The sequence below is a fragment of the Cynoglossus semilaevis genome, unplaced genomic scaffold (assembly GCF_000523025.1).
Source record: "Cynoglossus semilaevis isolate Cse_v1.0 unplaced genomic scaffold, Cse_v1.0 scaffold1102, whole genome shotgun sequence".
Classification (NCBI taxonomy): Eukaryota; Metazoa; Chordata; class Actinopteri; order Pleuronectiformes; family Cynoglossidae; genus Cynoglossus; species Cynoglossus semilaevis.
This window is the reverse complement of record NW_007585110.1, coordinates 181,526-196,954: the sequence shown is the minus strand read 5'-3', so window position 1 is coordinate 196,954 and position 15,429 is coordinate 181,526. Positions and strand designations below refer to the sequence as shown.

The window sequence follows — 15,429 nt, the reverse complement described above, 5'->3', positions numbered from 1 at the left end:
AAATGTGCAAATTACGCAGTGTGAAATTGTGCCCACAGAGAGCCCACTGTCCAGATTATGTATATGCAATTACTGTGTCCACTGTAAACACTGTCTATTTACACCGCATTGTTTTCTGGTTTTGACGACCGCTCAAACTGCATCACTCACACATTAATATACTGTATATTGTTGGGAGTTTTCTATCACACATCTGTCAAAGCCTTGTATGCTCAGCCCACACATCTGCCAGCAGCAATTTGGAGGTTAAAGCACGTGTAGTGGACAGTCGCAGCTGGACGTTTGAACCCACTCTACCCACTGAGCCTCCGTAGCTCCATATTGCACTGAATACTAAAACCTATGAGAATTGTTTTTTCTTCTGGTGCATTCAGGCTTTGGTGGATTTTCTGCATTAATGCACAGGGATATCAGGAACCTGTTTGCATGCTTTGGCCGTGTGGCCCAGTCCGTGAGCCGACGCTTTTCCAGCGGGGTATCTGTCCTGAAAGACTGATGACTGCTGCCACTGCTCGTCTAATGAGCTGTGCTTAATTTTGATTTGTTATGGCGATATAACACTTCGTACTTCTTCTTTGTGAATAATTAATGGATTCAGGGTCATTATAAATACAACAATCTGCTGGGAAATCATTAGCAGCAGCAGATATTCGACTACGAAAACTTTACTTTTAACAAATGAAGAGTCGAGATTTTCCCTTTTTATGTCCAGGAGACTTTGTGAAAAGTTTCCTGGACATAGACTGCAAAGACTGCAAAGAAAATCATCATTCAGTATTTGTCTGTTTTTTATAACATTGAATCAAGGACGCCCGCATGACCATTGTTTCTGGTTTGATCATGTCCCTGACAAATAAACGTTAAAAAGTTTCAGTCCTAACCTTATTATTAAAGGAGACATCTACTCTGGGTGAACTAAAAATACTGAAATGACTAAAATGAAATACCATTCCAGGCCTGCTAAAATGATATGTAGCATTGAAGATAATTGCAGAATCTATAGGGTTTGCTGATTAAAGCACAGGAGTAAAAAATAATTGCATAGAAAATATTTGAAATGGAACTGACCATCTGGTTAAAACACAGTTTCACTGCAGTGATTTCCTGCCACTCGTCTCCTATAGATGGTCCCCTGCTGTCAGTTATGCACGGCATCTACTCAAACGTGCAGCTCCTCGTCCTGCTGTGTCTGTTGGTTTTTTATAATAAATGAAATTTTACAAAATCTACATTCACGTTGTTTAGGAACAATGTTAAGTTGTGATGAAAATGTTTGCGGCTCTTATAAACCTTAAATAAAATCTATGAACATGTTTTTACACATCTCTGCACAGGCTATATAAATACCAGGTGTCATTTTACCATCTGTTATATTCAGCTTTTTAATGAGAAAATGTGTTTTATACCTATAACTCATTAGTACGTGTCCTTGCGGATATTTCAACAGGTGTTAACAAGCAGATGTCACATGACATAGGTGTGAAAGGAGGGAGAGCCACAAAAGTATCATCCTTGAAAATGGATAATAGAAATAAAAGGGAGATTCAAACAGTGACTTTGAAACCACAGTGTGCTTCCTTCTTATTTCTATTTTTAAATTTTTATGCACAATTTTCTTCAGTGACTTTATTTTTTAGATAAAATTAACATTTTGTAATACAACCTTTATTCATACAGTCATTCTAATGAATGCATTTTTTATGTTAAATTTTTATGGTACTATCAGTGCAGTAAAGATGATCTTGATCTAAAATATTATTTGGAAATAATTTTGTATTTCTGTTAACATTCCAAAGAGACATTTTTTGGCATAGAGCAGGGAGCAGTGGCTCTCCTGTGCTGCAGGGTTTGTCATCACACAGTATATAACTCTGGTAATAATGTAGGTGAACAGTAGAGCCGAGTATTAAAGTGGACAGTCTTCCTCTGTGTCCCTCTCTCCATATTTTATAAGAGATTTCAGGCTGATTCTTCAATATCATCATATTTCATGAGTGGTGAAGCCTGTGGAGGTCCGCACCGCTGTGGGGAGCTTCTCCCTCATTGGTCCCGTTCAGAGCAATAAAGCACAAGCATTTCTGACTCAATAATAAAAATTTAAAAAAGAAATTCAGTGAAAGGAGGAGTGCAGGTCCAGTCCTGTGGGTAGACGTTTATTCATGTCAGCCACCTTTCACTCAATAGTTTTGGAGCAGTATCCTAAAGCTGTGAAGTGTTAAAATGAAATAAAAAAGAGAGTTTTATTTAATTTTATGAGTCTACAAGTCAGTAAAAGTAAACATGGGGAATGTGAAAATGGCTCTGTAATGACTTGGGGTTGGATTTCTACAAAGTTCTGTTGAGTACTTGCTCCCAACTCATAAATATTGACAGATTTCTAAATGTGTCATACTGAATAATGACAATGGTACAATACAGTAACTTTCCACTTTATTTTTTTCCCCTCACCTAAACCACATTTACACCGAGTGTGAACTTTGTCTGTTCTCTGCAGATGAGCTGAAGGAGAAACTCCAGGATTTCGTGTCTGAGACCAACAGCCAGCGTCCAGGATTTATTAAGGTGGTGCGGCATTCCAAGCAGGAAGGACTTATTCGGTCCAGAGTGAGCGGATGGAGGGCTGCTACTGCCCCCGTGGTTGCCCTCTTTGATGCCCATGTTGAATTCAATGTAGGCTGGTGAGTCACTCTGACTGCGTGCCTCACATAAGATGAGCACAGCTCCATATCAGATCAATGCTTCTTGAGTCATAATGGTGTGTGGGCTTCCTGAAAAGTGTTTAAAAACACATCGTCCAGTGGTTCTTTTTCGAGAAACAGTGTTTCGTTGTCACGGTGTGAACATCATTTCCCTCATCGTACAAATACTTATATAAGAAGTGGAAAAGAATGTCTTAAAATGTGACCAGATCTCAACAGAATCATCTCCAGTATAAGTAGATATTGTTAGTGACCGACCTGATCACCACACTTGATCTCAATAAATCCCTTTTTTTCTGACTCAAAGGGCTGAACCCATCCTGCAGAGGATTCAGGAAGACAGGACCCGCATTATCTCCCCATCGTTTGACAACATCAAGTACGACACATTCATGATTGAAGAGTATCCGCTATCTGCGCAGGGCTTTGACTGGGAGCTGTGGTGCCGCTACCTCAACCCCCCCAAATCCTGGTGGAACCAGGGTAACAGGAGTGCACCGATCCAGTAAGTTGGTACAACTGACAAATGTAAGGCTGAATCCAATATGTTAAGATGTAAGTGAATATGCTATAAATAAAGAACAGAAACAGCGGCATAAAAGTGAATTATAAAGCTTTGTATTATGGACTTTTCCCTCGGTTTACAGTCATTTTAATCCCATTCCTGCAAATATCAATGAACCTGCTTCTTCTTTTCCATGTGTGTTTCTTGTCTTAGCCATGAAAAAATAAATCCTGTCCATCACCTGTGGCTGGCTCTCAGGCCAGCTTTTCTACATGTCCGCAGAAACAGACAAACTCAGCCTGCCACGTGATATATTTGTGTGGTAGTTAAATATTCCAGAAGTAAGAAATGAGTTAAAGCTATTTATTTTAAGGGTTTTGCCGTTGTGTTTGGATCAGTGGATGAAATGACCTCTGACAGAGGCTGGAGCAGCAGTGGTTTGGATTTATCCACTGGCCTGTTGACCTCACAGAGGAGACGGGGAAATCAGATCCAAAAGTGCTGTAAGCAGATGATAATGAGTTGGACCAGGCAGTCGTAATGATCCTAAGGCACAGGCGGATTAGCACATCTGATAACCAGCGAACCATGAACTCGGATATAGACAGACTTGGGGACACGCTGGAAAGAGTTTAAAAGAAAAATAGTCAGGAAAACACAGAGTGAGTTAGAACTCTGATATCTACATCAACTTTACTCTCCCAGGAGCCCCGCCCTGATTGGCTGCTTCGTGGTGGATAGACTGTACTTTGAGGAGATTGGACTGCTGGATGAGGGGATGGAGGTGTATGGAGGGGAAAACGTGGAGCTTGGAATCAGGGTGAGTACTAATGTGACAGTGGATACTTCAATGAAATGATTGTATCTGAGTATACATTGCAACATAGTCACGTGTCTTGTATCTTCATCTGGCTTCAGATTTCTCTCACACTGATAGAAATAACAAGCTCCTGGTTTCTATATTCCTAATATCTTGCCAGTATTCAAATTCCTAAAATGTCTGTATTGGAGGGAATAGACCGAATGGGTTAGTTTGCACTGACTAAAGTGAAAAATGTGCCACAAAATATTGTAAAACAAAATAGTTTTTTGGGGGGAAATATGCAGCAGTCATGGTAATGTCAGCTATCAGGGCTGGAATTGTTCAGTCACTTCTGTTTATTCTACTTTTGGCTGAATGGCGGTTATGCTGTCATCTGTTTACAACTGATATCTGCCAAGCGGTGGATTGCGCCGGTACTGTATTTTCATGACATATGGGCAAAATGGTTGTCTCACATGGGTCGGATCTTTTTAGGTCACAGGCCCAAAACACAAATGCTGGCCTGAAACTATACCAACTATACAGAGTCAAGGATGTAGAAATCACTAAAGGAGAATTTAATGTAGTAAGTCACATTATGACCTCTTATTTTATCTACTTTAAGATTGACTCAAGTGATTCAGAAGTATTAGCCATAACCTTTATCCACTGCTGGTGCCACTGAAGCACAGCCTCAGTGTTGTCAGTTACTGTCAGCAGTGATGTGTGACGACCGTTGGACACTGTTGAGAACAGATTCACTGACGCTGCACTAGATATGTAGATCAATGTTAGGTCGCTCAGGAACTTGGAATTTACTTAGTTTGCAGTCTGCAGGTAGAAAGGCAGGAGGGAAAAGCAATCCCCTCAGGGAGCGCAGATGATGGTTCAAATCTGCTGTACAAAGAGATTTCATTTAGCCATCAGCCTGTTCGATAGAAGATGGAGGGGGGAGACCACTCTACGCCTCCTCCTCTGGTTCTTGATTGCAGAGTAAGGAAGAAATGTAGACAACTTTGATTGTGGTGAAACCCATCCTCACTAATGACAGATGTGATCATCGCAGGAAAGATGTAATATTAGTCCCTTAAGTCATTTTCTGCAGAATTCACTGGCTGTTTGATTACAGGGGCCTGTTCGACGTTTCTCAGACGCCGTTATAGCCGTGCACTTTGATGATTTTATTATGGTAAGGTGGCTAAGGCTATCTGTGTGGGGCTGGAAGGGGCTTTAAGGGAGTCAACCTCTCTCCTCTGTTGCATCAACTGCCCCATGGCACTTCCATCTCAAACAGCTTTGGTTTAGAAACATTATGGTTGATGACAAGGGTTTCTACAACATCATGGACCACAAGGCTGAGGCAAGAGCTGAGAGCTTTACCGTCTCACACAGTTTATCAAGTCCCTTCAGAGAACACCTTAAATCCTTACCAACGTTTAAAAATCCTTATGAGCTAGAGAAATTGGAGACAAGACCATTAAACTCTGACATGACCTGGTCTAGAGAGTACTCTGCAATAATGTAACCCATCAGTGCTTCGACCTATGCCGTAGTGTGATGTAACTCAATTTTCTTCAAGTCAGAACTCATACTGTACATAAGTACCTATGTCACTCACTTACACTAACACTAATCCTTAGTGTGCTCTGTCTAACGGATGCCACTACAGGCCTAGACTGCTGGGTCTGCCCCATGGTGCCAATCACTCTCCATTCCTAATACTCTTTGACGTCCAGATTTACACACACATAGACACAGTAGCATGCACACGCTGTGTTTAACATAAAATCTACTGGTGTACTGGTCTGAACTTGCTGACTTTGATGTGATAACTGCTATTTTGTGGAGTTGTTTAAGTTAATAAAAGTGTTGTGCTGCCTTTTTGTTAGGACATCTCAGTCCTCCATCCTGACATATGTGGACCTCACCTGTTCCCTTTTAGCCTACAGGTTGTTGTTTTTGTTCTGTCCTTTCTCTTATTCGTACTAAATCTCCATCTGCTCTGCCCTGGAGTTAAACATCACATTAGCGCTGACATTATGCACCATCTTTACTTTAACATGGTGCCTATTTGTATGCTCTCCACACATCGTGAGCTAAGACTGTGCAACATCTGTCTCATCATCATCCTCAGTGTCTGCTGCTTGTTCTCAACTGTAAACACGTCAGATAATTTGTCACCTTCATTTCTTATTCTTCTACGCTAAACTGGACCTCAGGCTATAAAAACTGTCATTATTTCCTCCTCTGGTGGAACTTAACTTCAGAGTCAATCACCTTTACTGGAGGAATTTATGTCTGTTATGAGAGTGTGGTCCAGCCTTTCAGATATTATACCTGCTGAGTTTCTCCTTGAAGTGATGGACTGCATTGGTCCCTATTGGCCTTCTATTATTAACAGCTCTCTGTCCCGCGGTTCACCCTCTGACTATTTTGAAATTGCCAGTGTGCAACCTGTCCTCAAGAAGTTTTCAAGTGCTTGTCATTGATGGGTTCAGAAAATGTGTCAGAGGGCTTGCTACTCTGAAAAGAAATGGCAAAGATAAACATTTTGAGTAAGGCTATATTTTTAATATAGATTAGAAAAGTAAGTAAATATTTCAGACACTGAGTTAGGCTGAGGAAACTGGTGTTAAATATAGTGTGCTTAAGGCTCACTCTGATGGGAAGTAAAGTGAAGCAATTTGTGCAATGGCTATGCAGATGACTCTCAGCTCTATTTTATTGTTTATACCACCATCTCCATCCGTAGACAAATTTAAAATAAAATATAGCAAACTTTGCTCAGGACGATGTTCTGCTTTTCCACAAACCCACCTGACTAGTTTCTGTTAAATATGGAGGAAGGCAGGACCTGAAAGCAGCACTCAGGAGACTCTCTTCAAGGTGCAGAGAATTTCACAGGAGAGTCCCAACGAACAATGATCCCACGAAGATGGAGTGAGGGAGAGAGGTATATATGCACAGGGCAGCAGGGGGCACCACCTCGACTGAGACTAATGACAGAGACACAGAGATACTAAAGGAATATCCTGATTTTAAGCCCCATTTTTAATTCAGCAGCATAGTGCAAAATTAAATTCTCTTTTCCCGCTCCCTTTCTCGGCTTCCCTTTGTGTCACCCACATCTGCCCTTACTGACCGCCCAGCTGTTTTCCAATAACCTTTCTCCAGCTTCTCTTCTACTCATATGAAAGTAACCATAAACCACTGTTCTAAGTACCTTGGTATTAACGTTGATTTTGGCAAAGCCTGTTGCCTTATTGCTCTGTTTCTCTGCTTTAAGTTATTGACCTTAGTGTTGTTTTCCCATCTCATTCTGTTGTGCTGAGGGATTGTGCCCTCGCCTGTTCGTTAATGTTGTTAAGAGTCCAGTAATGCTTTTAAAGCACAGAGAGCTGAGAGCTACAGGACAGGAAGATCCTGCCTTGAACTTTGATTTACAGACCCAGAGAGCCCAAGGAGAGGGGCTGTGAAGAGGATAATTTCATCTGTCTGCACATGCGTCATGCCTCTAGACCACCTGCCAGCATAAGACTGGCTGTTGACTGATCCACAGAGACATTTGAACTAGGCCAACAGCTCAGGCTTTGGCCGAGGCTTGAAAGGGCTGTCCTGGGTGTTGTGATGGCCAAATGAAGTGCAGCCCTCTGCTCACATGTGGTCATAAAGTGTAGAAGGAACAGTTCAGCCGTGATATACAGAAGCTGGCCTTTTAAGCCGACAATGCAATACAAACGAAATAGTGAAGAAAGCAGGTTTGGTTTTACTGCTTTTGTTTAAATGTATATTATTATTCCACATATACTGTATTATGTTTATTATTACTATTATTATTATTGTTGTTATTGTTGTTGTGGTTGTGTTAGTTGTGGTTGTTGTGGTTGTTGGTGTTGTTGTTGTTGTTGTTATGTGTTTAAACTGATTAACAACACCAGAAATAGTAGCAGTAGAATTACTCAAATTAATTAAAAAGTTTTTGTAAAAACTATTTTCATCTTTCATCTTTCATCATTACTAAGACCAAGTTAAAAAAAATCCACAAACCAGGCTAATCATTGGAAAAAAATAAAATGCAATTTATGTCATGAGGAGTTATTGTTTGAATAACAACAATGATTCAGGCTGTAACTGCAGCCCTGCTGAATTCTCAGCCCGACACAACAATCAATGAGAACTCTTTGTCTCAAACAACTAATGTGAAACGTCTAATGTGGCCCTTTCCTGTAGCAATGAATAACAAGGTGTTCACACACAATCAGAACTGATTACAGGGATACAACACACTAAATGTTATGGGGGCAGTAATGGCACCAGGGGATGGTCTAAAGGCACAGTCGTGATTTTATAATTTTAGGAGAGTTTACAATCATATACAGCTATGGCATTCTACAACTTTTTTTTATTTTATTTTCAATTCTGTTAACTTCTGTCGCAACATAGCTCTGTTCTTGCTCAGTTCATTATATGTCTATGGGTTGGACAGTATTTCCTGTTGTTTTGCCAATTTGCCTTTTATACACTGTCATATTAACAGCTTCCATACAAACCGATTTAAAAACATAAAGTGACCAGTGTGAGATATTTATCACTGGTTCAAGCCTATATGTAAAAGTCAAAGATGAGGGGAGGTAAAGTTGATAAGAACGTTCATATGGACATTTTATAAAAACTAAACTAATTCCATTCTCACATTACAGAACACAAACTGAATGAACTTAGTAGACACGACTATGTACTGATTCTACATTACTGTACGCATTCAGTTCGATATAGTGCAACATATTTTGTTTTTAGCTTTGTCACAAAAAAAAGTTTCTGGCTCCACACTACTCCTTGCTGCTACTACCAACTTTAAGGTAAAAGAAAAAGAAAAGAGTTTGACTAAATAAGTCATGTCCCTTGTTACCAAGATTTTCACTCTCGGTGGATCCAATTTTGCAGTAACACAGCAAAACAGTGCAGGATGTTGTTGAGACAGCCAGCTTTTATTTGCTAATAAGTGCCTCTCTAGTGGCACTAAGTGCTGGGATTTCCCCGGCACAGACGTGCCAAAAGATACTTGCCATCAGCTTCGTACTTCAATTCTTTATGGTGTTTCTTCTGCAGCAGCAGAGTCAGCCTTCAGCATTACAGCAGTCACAGAGGCGTGTCGATGGGGAGAAAAATGAACTCCATTCAGATGAGTGGACACAACGTTGAATATCTGGCTGGTTTTTTGTTGTTTAGTGGTTCTTGTGCTTTTTCTTTTTCCTTACTCTAAAAACAAACGGCGATGGCAGAAATCGTTAACTGAAGAACACGTTTGCAGAAGACACATTTGAAAGTAACCAACACTCACAGCGTGCTTGAACACAACTACATTCAGCCTTGAGAAAACCCCACATTTTCATTTACTTTGCATGCGGTGGTAAATGGTGGTGAATGAATAATTGAAGGCGATGAATCTTCACTTGACTACATGCACCCTAGCTTCCTACAAATTGCATTCATATGCATTTATTCTTCATTAGCAATTTATGGTCAAGGGCATGTAGAAAGTCGAGAAAGGGTCGGCAAAATCACTGAAAGGGTCCGTGTGTGAATTATTCATCCCTCAACACTGACTGTGACTGTTTGAGCCAGTTCAAACTACACGCTGCTTTGAGCCGAGTGATTGGGAGGAACTCACACCAAAAGGAATACATTTGTCCGTCTAATACGGTATATTAGCCACCTGTGAATAAGTATGATGTGTTAATTCAGAGGATCTAATCTGCAAATACCATCAAATATTAAAAATGGCATCTAATTAAATAATTAGCTACATTCTATTTTTGATAGCATCACAGTGGCGTTGGTTATAGCTGCCACAGAATGCTGTGTGAGTTTAAAATCATCAATATTTATCAAAAGGAATATTATAAAATACCAATTAAATGAGTGTGTTTTTATCCTGTTCATTCGTTAGCATTTTTTACAGAATGTTTATATTTCTGTTTTAGTTTTGGTTTTGGTTTTTATATGGTGAATTTTACCAGGCAGCACACATTGACCGGAGTTCAGGTTTGACTTTGTCTGAAGGATTGTTCACTTTAACTCTCCTCCATAAAGCACTGATCGATCAGTGGGAACACAGCAGATATAAACTCATCCACTTTCACCGCAGGTTGACTGAGGATTGTCTGTAAACGCTTCCATTTCCTGTTATGAGGATGGAAAATTTACTCACCTCTCACACACTTGACACACATACACAGTCACACACACAGACACAGGCAGTGATAGCTGTGGTCACTGCTTCCACCGTGTGCTCTGGGCACTGAGGAATAGGAGGACTTCATTTGAAAATATGTCTCTGCTTTGATGTGGAGTTTTCGGATCAGAAAATGCACAGGAAGTAATGAAATGGAATGAACGCAGTGGGGAAACATTAAGATGTTGGTGCTGGTGTTTCCAGGTGGGCAAGCCGTTAAGAAGATGAATACAGATAGATTTAGATGAAAGGAAAGGCATGGAATAAAGATAGAAAATTCCCAAATGGGAATAGAGAGGCTCAGAGGAGAATAGAGACGGAAAACAATGTTGAGGTTGTTGATTTTCTCAGGACTCCATGGGATATTTTTTTCTTTGTTGTTTTCTTCAGGTCTGACCTTTTTCATCGACAAGGTGTCCACACATTTTTACATGTATTTCATGATGATTTTTTTTTTTTGTGTGGCTTTTAAATTCCACTTTTTACAGCGGTTCTTGCACAGCCTTGCTCTTTAAACTGCCTGGAGAATAAAACCAGCTGCTGTTCAAGGAGGCATGTTCTGCTGGTGCCTTGATTGAAAGGAGGTAATAGTGTTGTATCTAACCACTGTCACCTTAGTGGTTTTCTTTTTGGAGATGACATCCCCTACAGCATAAACTACACAACACGATTTATTTCTATTATTCTATTATTAGTTATTTCTATTTTTTCTTCATAGATAAAAACTCAAAATATTTTACATTTGTTTGAGGCATAACTACACTTTATTTAAAATGTGTTTAGCTACAATAAATATGATTATGATTGCTTTAACTATATACTGTACATATGAAAATCACTCCCTAATACCTTAACTACACCTCATTTTTAAAGCAGACAGTAAAAAATTTGATCAATTTAGTCTCTCATTCTTATTTGATTATCTTATAAATTAAAGATTTTTTTAAGCCGTTAGTTCTTCTACCAGTATCAAGTACTTCTGTCACTTAAAAGCTCTAAGTCTGACTGCCACAGGAACTAATGTCAGAAAGTTGTCAGAAGTAGAATCTCTGGTTCTCCCCCACATGTCCAAGTGCCCGTGGGCCTAAAGCTAAACTGGAGATTGTTCCTGACAGCTGTGTATGAAACCCAGAGAACAGTATGGACTGAGTGCAATAACACTGAGAATATGAATGAGCAGTAGAGGTTTTGTTGTGTGTGTGTGTGTGTGTGGATCAAGACACACTGATGTCCTTTGTGTAACATTGTACCTGTAAAACTTTTTTTAATTATTGTTTAGAGGCTGTATTTTTGGCTGCTGCTAAATTATTTAGTGAAAGAACAGACAAATGAGCCGACAAAGTAAAGTTGTTGCCACTCGGGAAATTACATTTAGGTCTGCGTACCTTATGACACAACAGGTGCAAGAGTTCAGATGAAAATCCAATTAAAAAGACTCCACAAACAAAGTGCAAAATATATATATAACAAAAAAATAAAAATAATAATGAGCAGAAAAACAAGAGTAGCGACTAGAAAAAAAAACAATGTTGGGATGTAAGGAAATTACCAGCGTTGTTATTATTAAGTCATTACTGTCGATAGTTTACAACTACTGTCTCCCTTCACCTGTTAAAATCAAACCTAAGTGAATATTTAGCATTGGTGTCATTAAAGTCTGCTTATCGGACTGTTCACAATTAAGACCCGACAGGACACAGTCTGTACATGTAGCCTCCGCAAACCCAAACACTGAAACAAAAGCCAGCACAGAGCCTTACTCCATCAGCAAGGCAGGAATTAGTGAACAAAGGTAAAACTAGTAAGACACATGAATCACATCAGGGCAGGGCAGATAAGGACAAACTCTGGACAAATCACCTAATAGAAAAGAAGAAGAAAGTGAAAACAAAAACATTAGGAAGACAAGGGCAAAAAAACAGGCGGATGGAAGGAACTGATAAAAAAGGTCTGAACAAAGATGTCAAATTCAAGCCTCTAGGAAAGTTTGTAAAAAAAAGTTTGTTAAATATTCAGAAGATTGACAGAAACACATTAAGTTCAAGACCATAGTAATTGATGTAACATATTGCAGGGACATGGAATGACAGTCATTTTGTCTCTTAAGTGCAGAGGGTTACAATGACCTTGTAAGTGCTCTTATCAAATTCCACTCTAATTCGAGAGGTTCTCGACTTGTAAGTGGCATCGGTGGTGACAGAAAAAAAAATGAATCAAGTACTTCCACTCGCATTACATTTACATTAAAGCTATTTAGCACTTGCTCTTATCCAAAGCAAATTATGATGAGAGCGGCAGTAAAATTAGCCTGTGCCCGGGCTGATGGTGTACCGATAATAGAGCCAGACAAACACTGCTGTTATGTGAGATTGCTTCTCTGCCAGACTTTTACAAAAAGAAATTAGAAGGCGAGGAGCTTGAGAGTGAGGAGGATCGGATTTAGACAGCAGCATATTGGCGGGGGTGGCGGTGTGAGTGATACAGGAGGGAGCTGGGGACGTGAGTTATTTCTTGAGGAGATGGGTTTCAAGTTTACAAGGGAAAGAAGTGTCTCTCCCAACTGTGATTGTTCCACCGCTGTGTGGCTGCAATCTGACTGTTAATACCACTACAGTAGTCAGACCCAAACGGTGATTTGTTTGTACCTCGGTGTGTACATCATTACACGCACAATTAAGTTGAGCTACAGTAGTACTATCAAGTGGAAAATGAAGACAGACTGCTGACCTGGTCTCAGTGTACAGGTACAGCCAGAGAATTGATTAATAATGGGAGTGGTATGCCTCCTGTGGACAGCTCAGAGTTAATCTGCTAACTGTAAGACAGTTAGAAAAACATTTAGCCAAAAATATCTTTACTGTATGTATTTCATATACACCCTTCACATTTTAAATATTTGAAATATGACTGAGAAACGATCTGATTGATCACAGGGAGCTCTAGCTGTTGTTTATCATTGTTCATCCTGATTGATGGTGATCAGTCAACAATATTAATATGACGTTTCTTTCTGTATATTTCTGGAACAGAAAATTCAGCATTTAGAAGTTTGTGTTTCACAGCTGTTTTTATTTCAAACTAATCAAAATGTATCTTCAGCTTTATGAAACATGTCAACAGTTACATTGAAATCTTCAGTGAAGTCCATGTCTCCAATTTATTTAGTCAGTTTGCATTCACTCGCAAACACTTTGAAAGTAATGTTAGTGAGCAGGTCAGCTGTAGACTGACTTACTGCCCTGCACTAAGGAGACGATGCAATGCGTATAAATAGCATGTGTTTCGACTGTATTAGAGCAACCAGTATTGAGTGAGCATCATTCCACCCATGCACTGAAAATGCATTAGATAATATTAACCTGCTAATTTTGAAAAAGCTCTAGTTTAAAATAAGTTGGACTCCAGGTGACCTCTGTATTTTTAGAATTGCTGCAGGCCATGTGATGACACCTTTTGTGGTCTAAATTACAACACCAGCTATGCTAAGATAATTTGGTTTAAAGCTTGACAGGCAGTTAACCTTTACAGTAACTAACTGCTGCTAACACTGGTTAGTGCTGTGCTTTCTTATTTGCTGTCCATTTGTTCTGTTTTATTTCACCAACTCCAATATGCTGTGTGGTTCACCATCTTTAAAAATATGGAATGACACTGTTCAGCCTCTGACTTCAGGGAGGGACCAATTTATGTTTATTCAATGTATTTATTAAACCTTTGTTTAAGGAACAGCCCTGGTCTGACAGTCTGTCTGAGGACGCACGAGCCAGGAGAAGAAGACTGATGTTAGGGAAACACAGAGAAAAGACAAAGGAGGATGTTAGAAATAGAGAGAGGACAAAGGGGAGGTAGTGGCCGATGCCTCCACACAGACAGCTGTGGTGCCATGGATATTAAAAGTGCCTGCAGCCAGAATACATTAATTCTGAGGACAGACCGGAGTCTTGTACTCTGAGAGTGAAGATCAAAAGTTGAGATCTGAGGTTTAAAGAGATGAACCCAGTCTGATGGGGTTGACCAGAGCAGGACGTTTTGTGTCATCAACAGCAATTTGAAGTCCGCTCTCGTACTGAGAATGAGCTAAATAAAGAGCTAAATATGGAAAATGGGTGGCATTTAAACGTTGCTGTTTAAAGTTGCAGTGAGTGTGGATAATGTCAGAAATTGGTTGGATAGATTGCATAGATAAAGGTTTAGCTTATATCATGCTAATCATTTTGTGAGAGATTTTGACACACATCATCATTTGTAATGGTGAGGAGAAATATCTGGACTGCAGGCTGGCCGTTCCTTCCTAGTACAGTATATCATTTGTGCATAATGAGGCTAACATTTGAATATTAACCTCTACCTCAGTGACACTTTCACATTAATGCTGACCATCCATGTAAATGGTCTGTACTTTTACATATTTTCTAGCCCTGAGGGCTACTCAAAGATTACTTCAGATTTTGCCACCTACATACAGATGAAATATGACCTGTTAGGTCTGACCCTCAGCCGTGGATACTGATGCACACCCACAGCACGTCCTTCACATTAGAATCTGAATTTTACTTGCCATAAAACTCAGCTGAAACATGGACTCATCAAACCACAGCACATGCTTCTATTTTAATTTGCTCTGCATTTTGGTTTCTCGCCACGGAGCTTCATCGTCAAACACTTCTCCAGGTTCGAGTGAATTCTTTTCCACAATGTTACGTGCAGTTCCTCAGACTGCAAAAGCAGCAAAAAAAAAAAAGTAACATTTCTGCGCTGTCAAGCACAAGTGCAATTGCAATGATCATCCTTATAATTTAGTAGTGACTGAACTACAGAAGTAATTCAGGTTATCTGGAATTGGACTTTTAATCAGTGCCAGAGGAGCCAGCTGTCTGCACCCTGTGGATTTTCTCTCTAGACAGGTTAATGACATGTTAATTATGATTGTGGGCTCCAAAGCCAGACTTTTTCAAACATGTAGCTTATTCTGTTGTGACCCGGAAAGACCAGATGTTAAGTAAACCCCAAAACAACAGAAGAAGAAGAAAGAGCACAGCTGTCCATGTCATAGAAAATAACCAGGATAAGTGTTGAACCCAGATTTAAGGGAATTACCCAGAATCCTCCACAGGCCCTGGTAGTGACACTTTCTTTGATCATTGATAACTGAATATGTCTGAGCATTTAAATGGAAATGCAGTTTCTT

The 15,429-nt window shown here is 39.7% G+C and overlaps 1 protein-coding gene across 3 annotated transcripts in view; it reads left to right on the top strand.

Annotated features, from left to right (window-relative positions):
- galnt18b (UDP-N-acetyl-alpha-D-galactosamine:polypeptide N-acetylgalactosaminyltransferase 18b) overlaps positions 1-15,429 on the top strand; it is an 83,849-nt gene that overhangs the window by 52,224 nt on the left and 16,196 nt on the right. For all 3 annotated transcript variants that reach the window (XM_008337008.3, XM_025053548.1, XM_025053549.1), the window contains 3 exons: positions 2,495-2,678; positions 3,007-3,204; positions 3,910-4,024. In XM_008337008.3, coding sequence (XP_008335230.1) covers positions 2,495-2,678; positions 3,007-3,204; positions 3,910-4,024 — 497 coding nt within the window. The remainder of the gene's footprint in view (positions 1-2,494; positions 2,679-3,006; positions 3,205-3,909; positions 4,025-15,429) is intronic.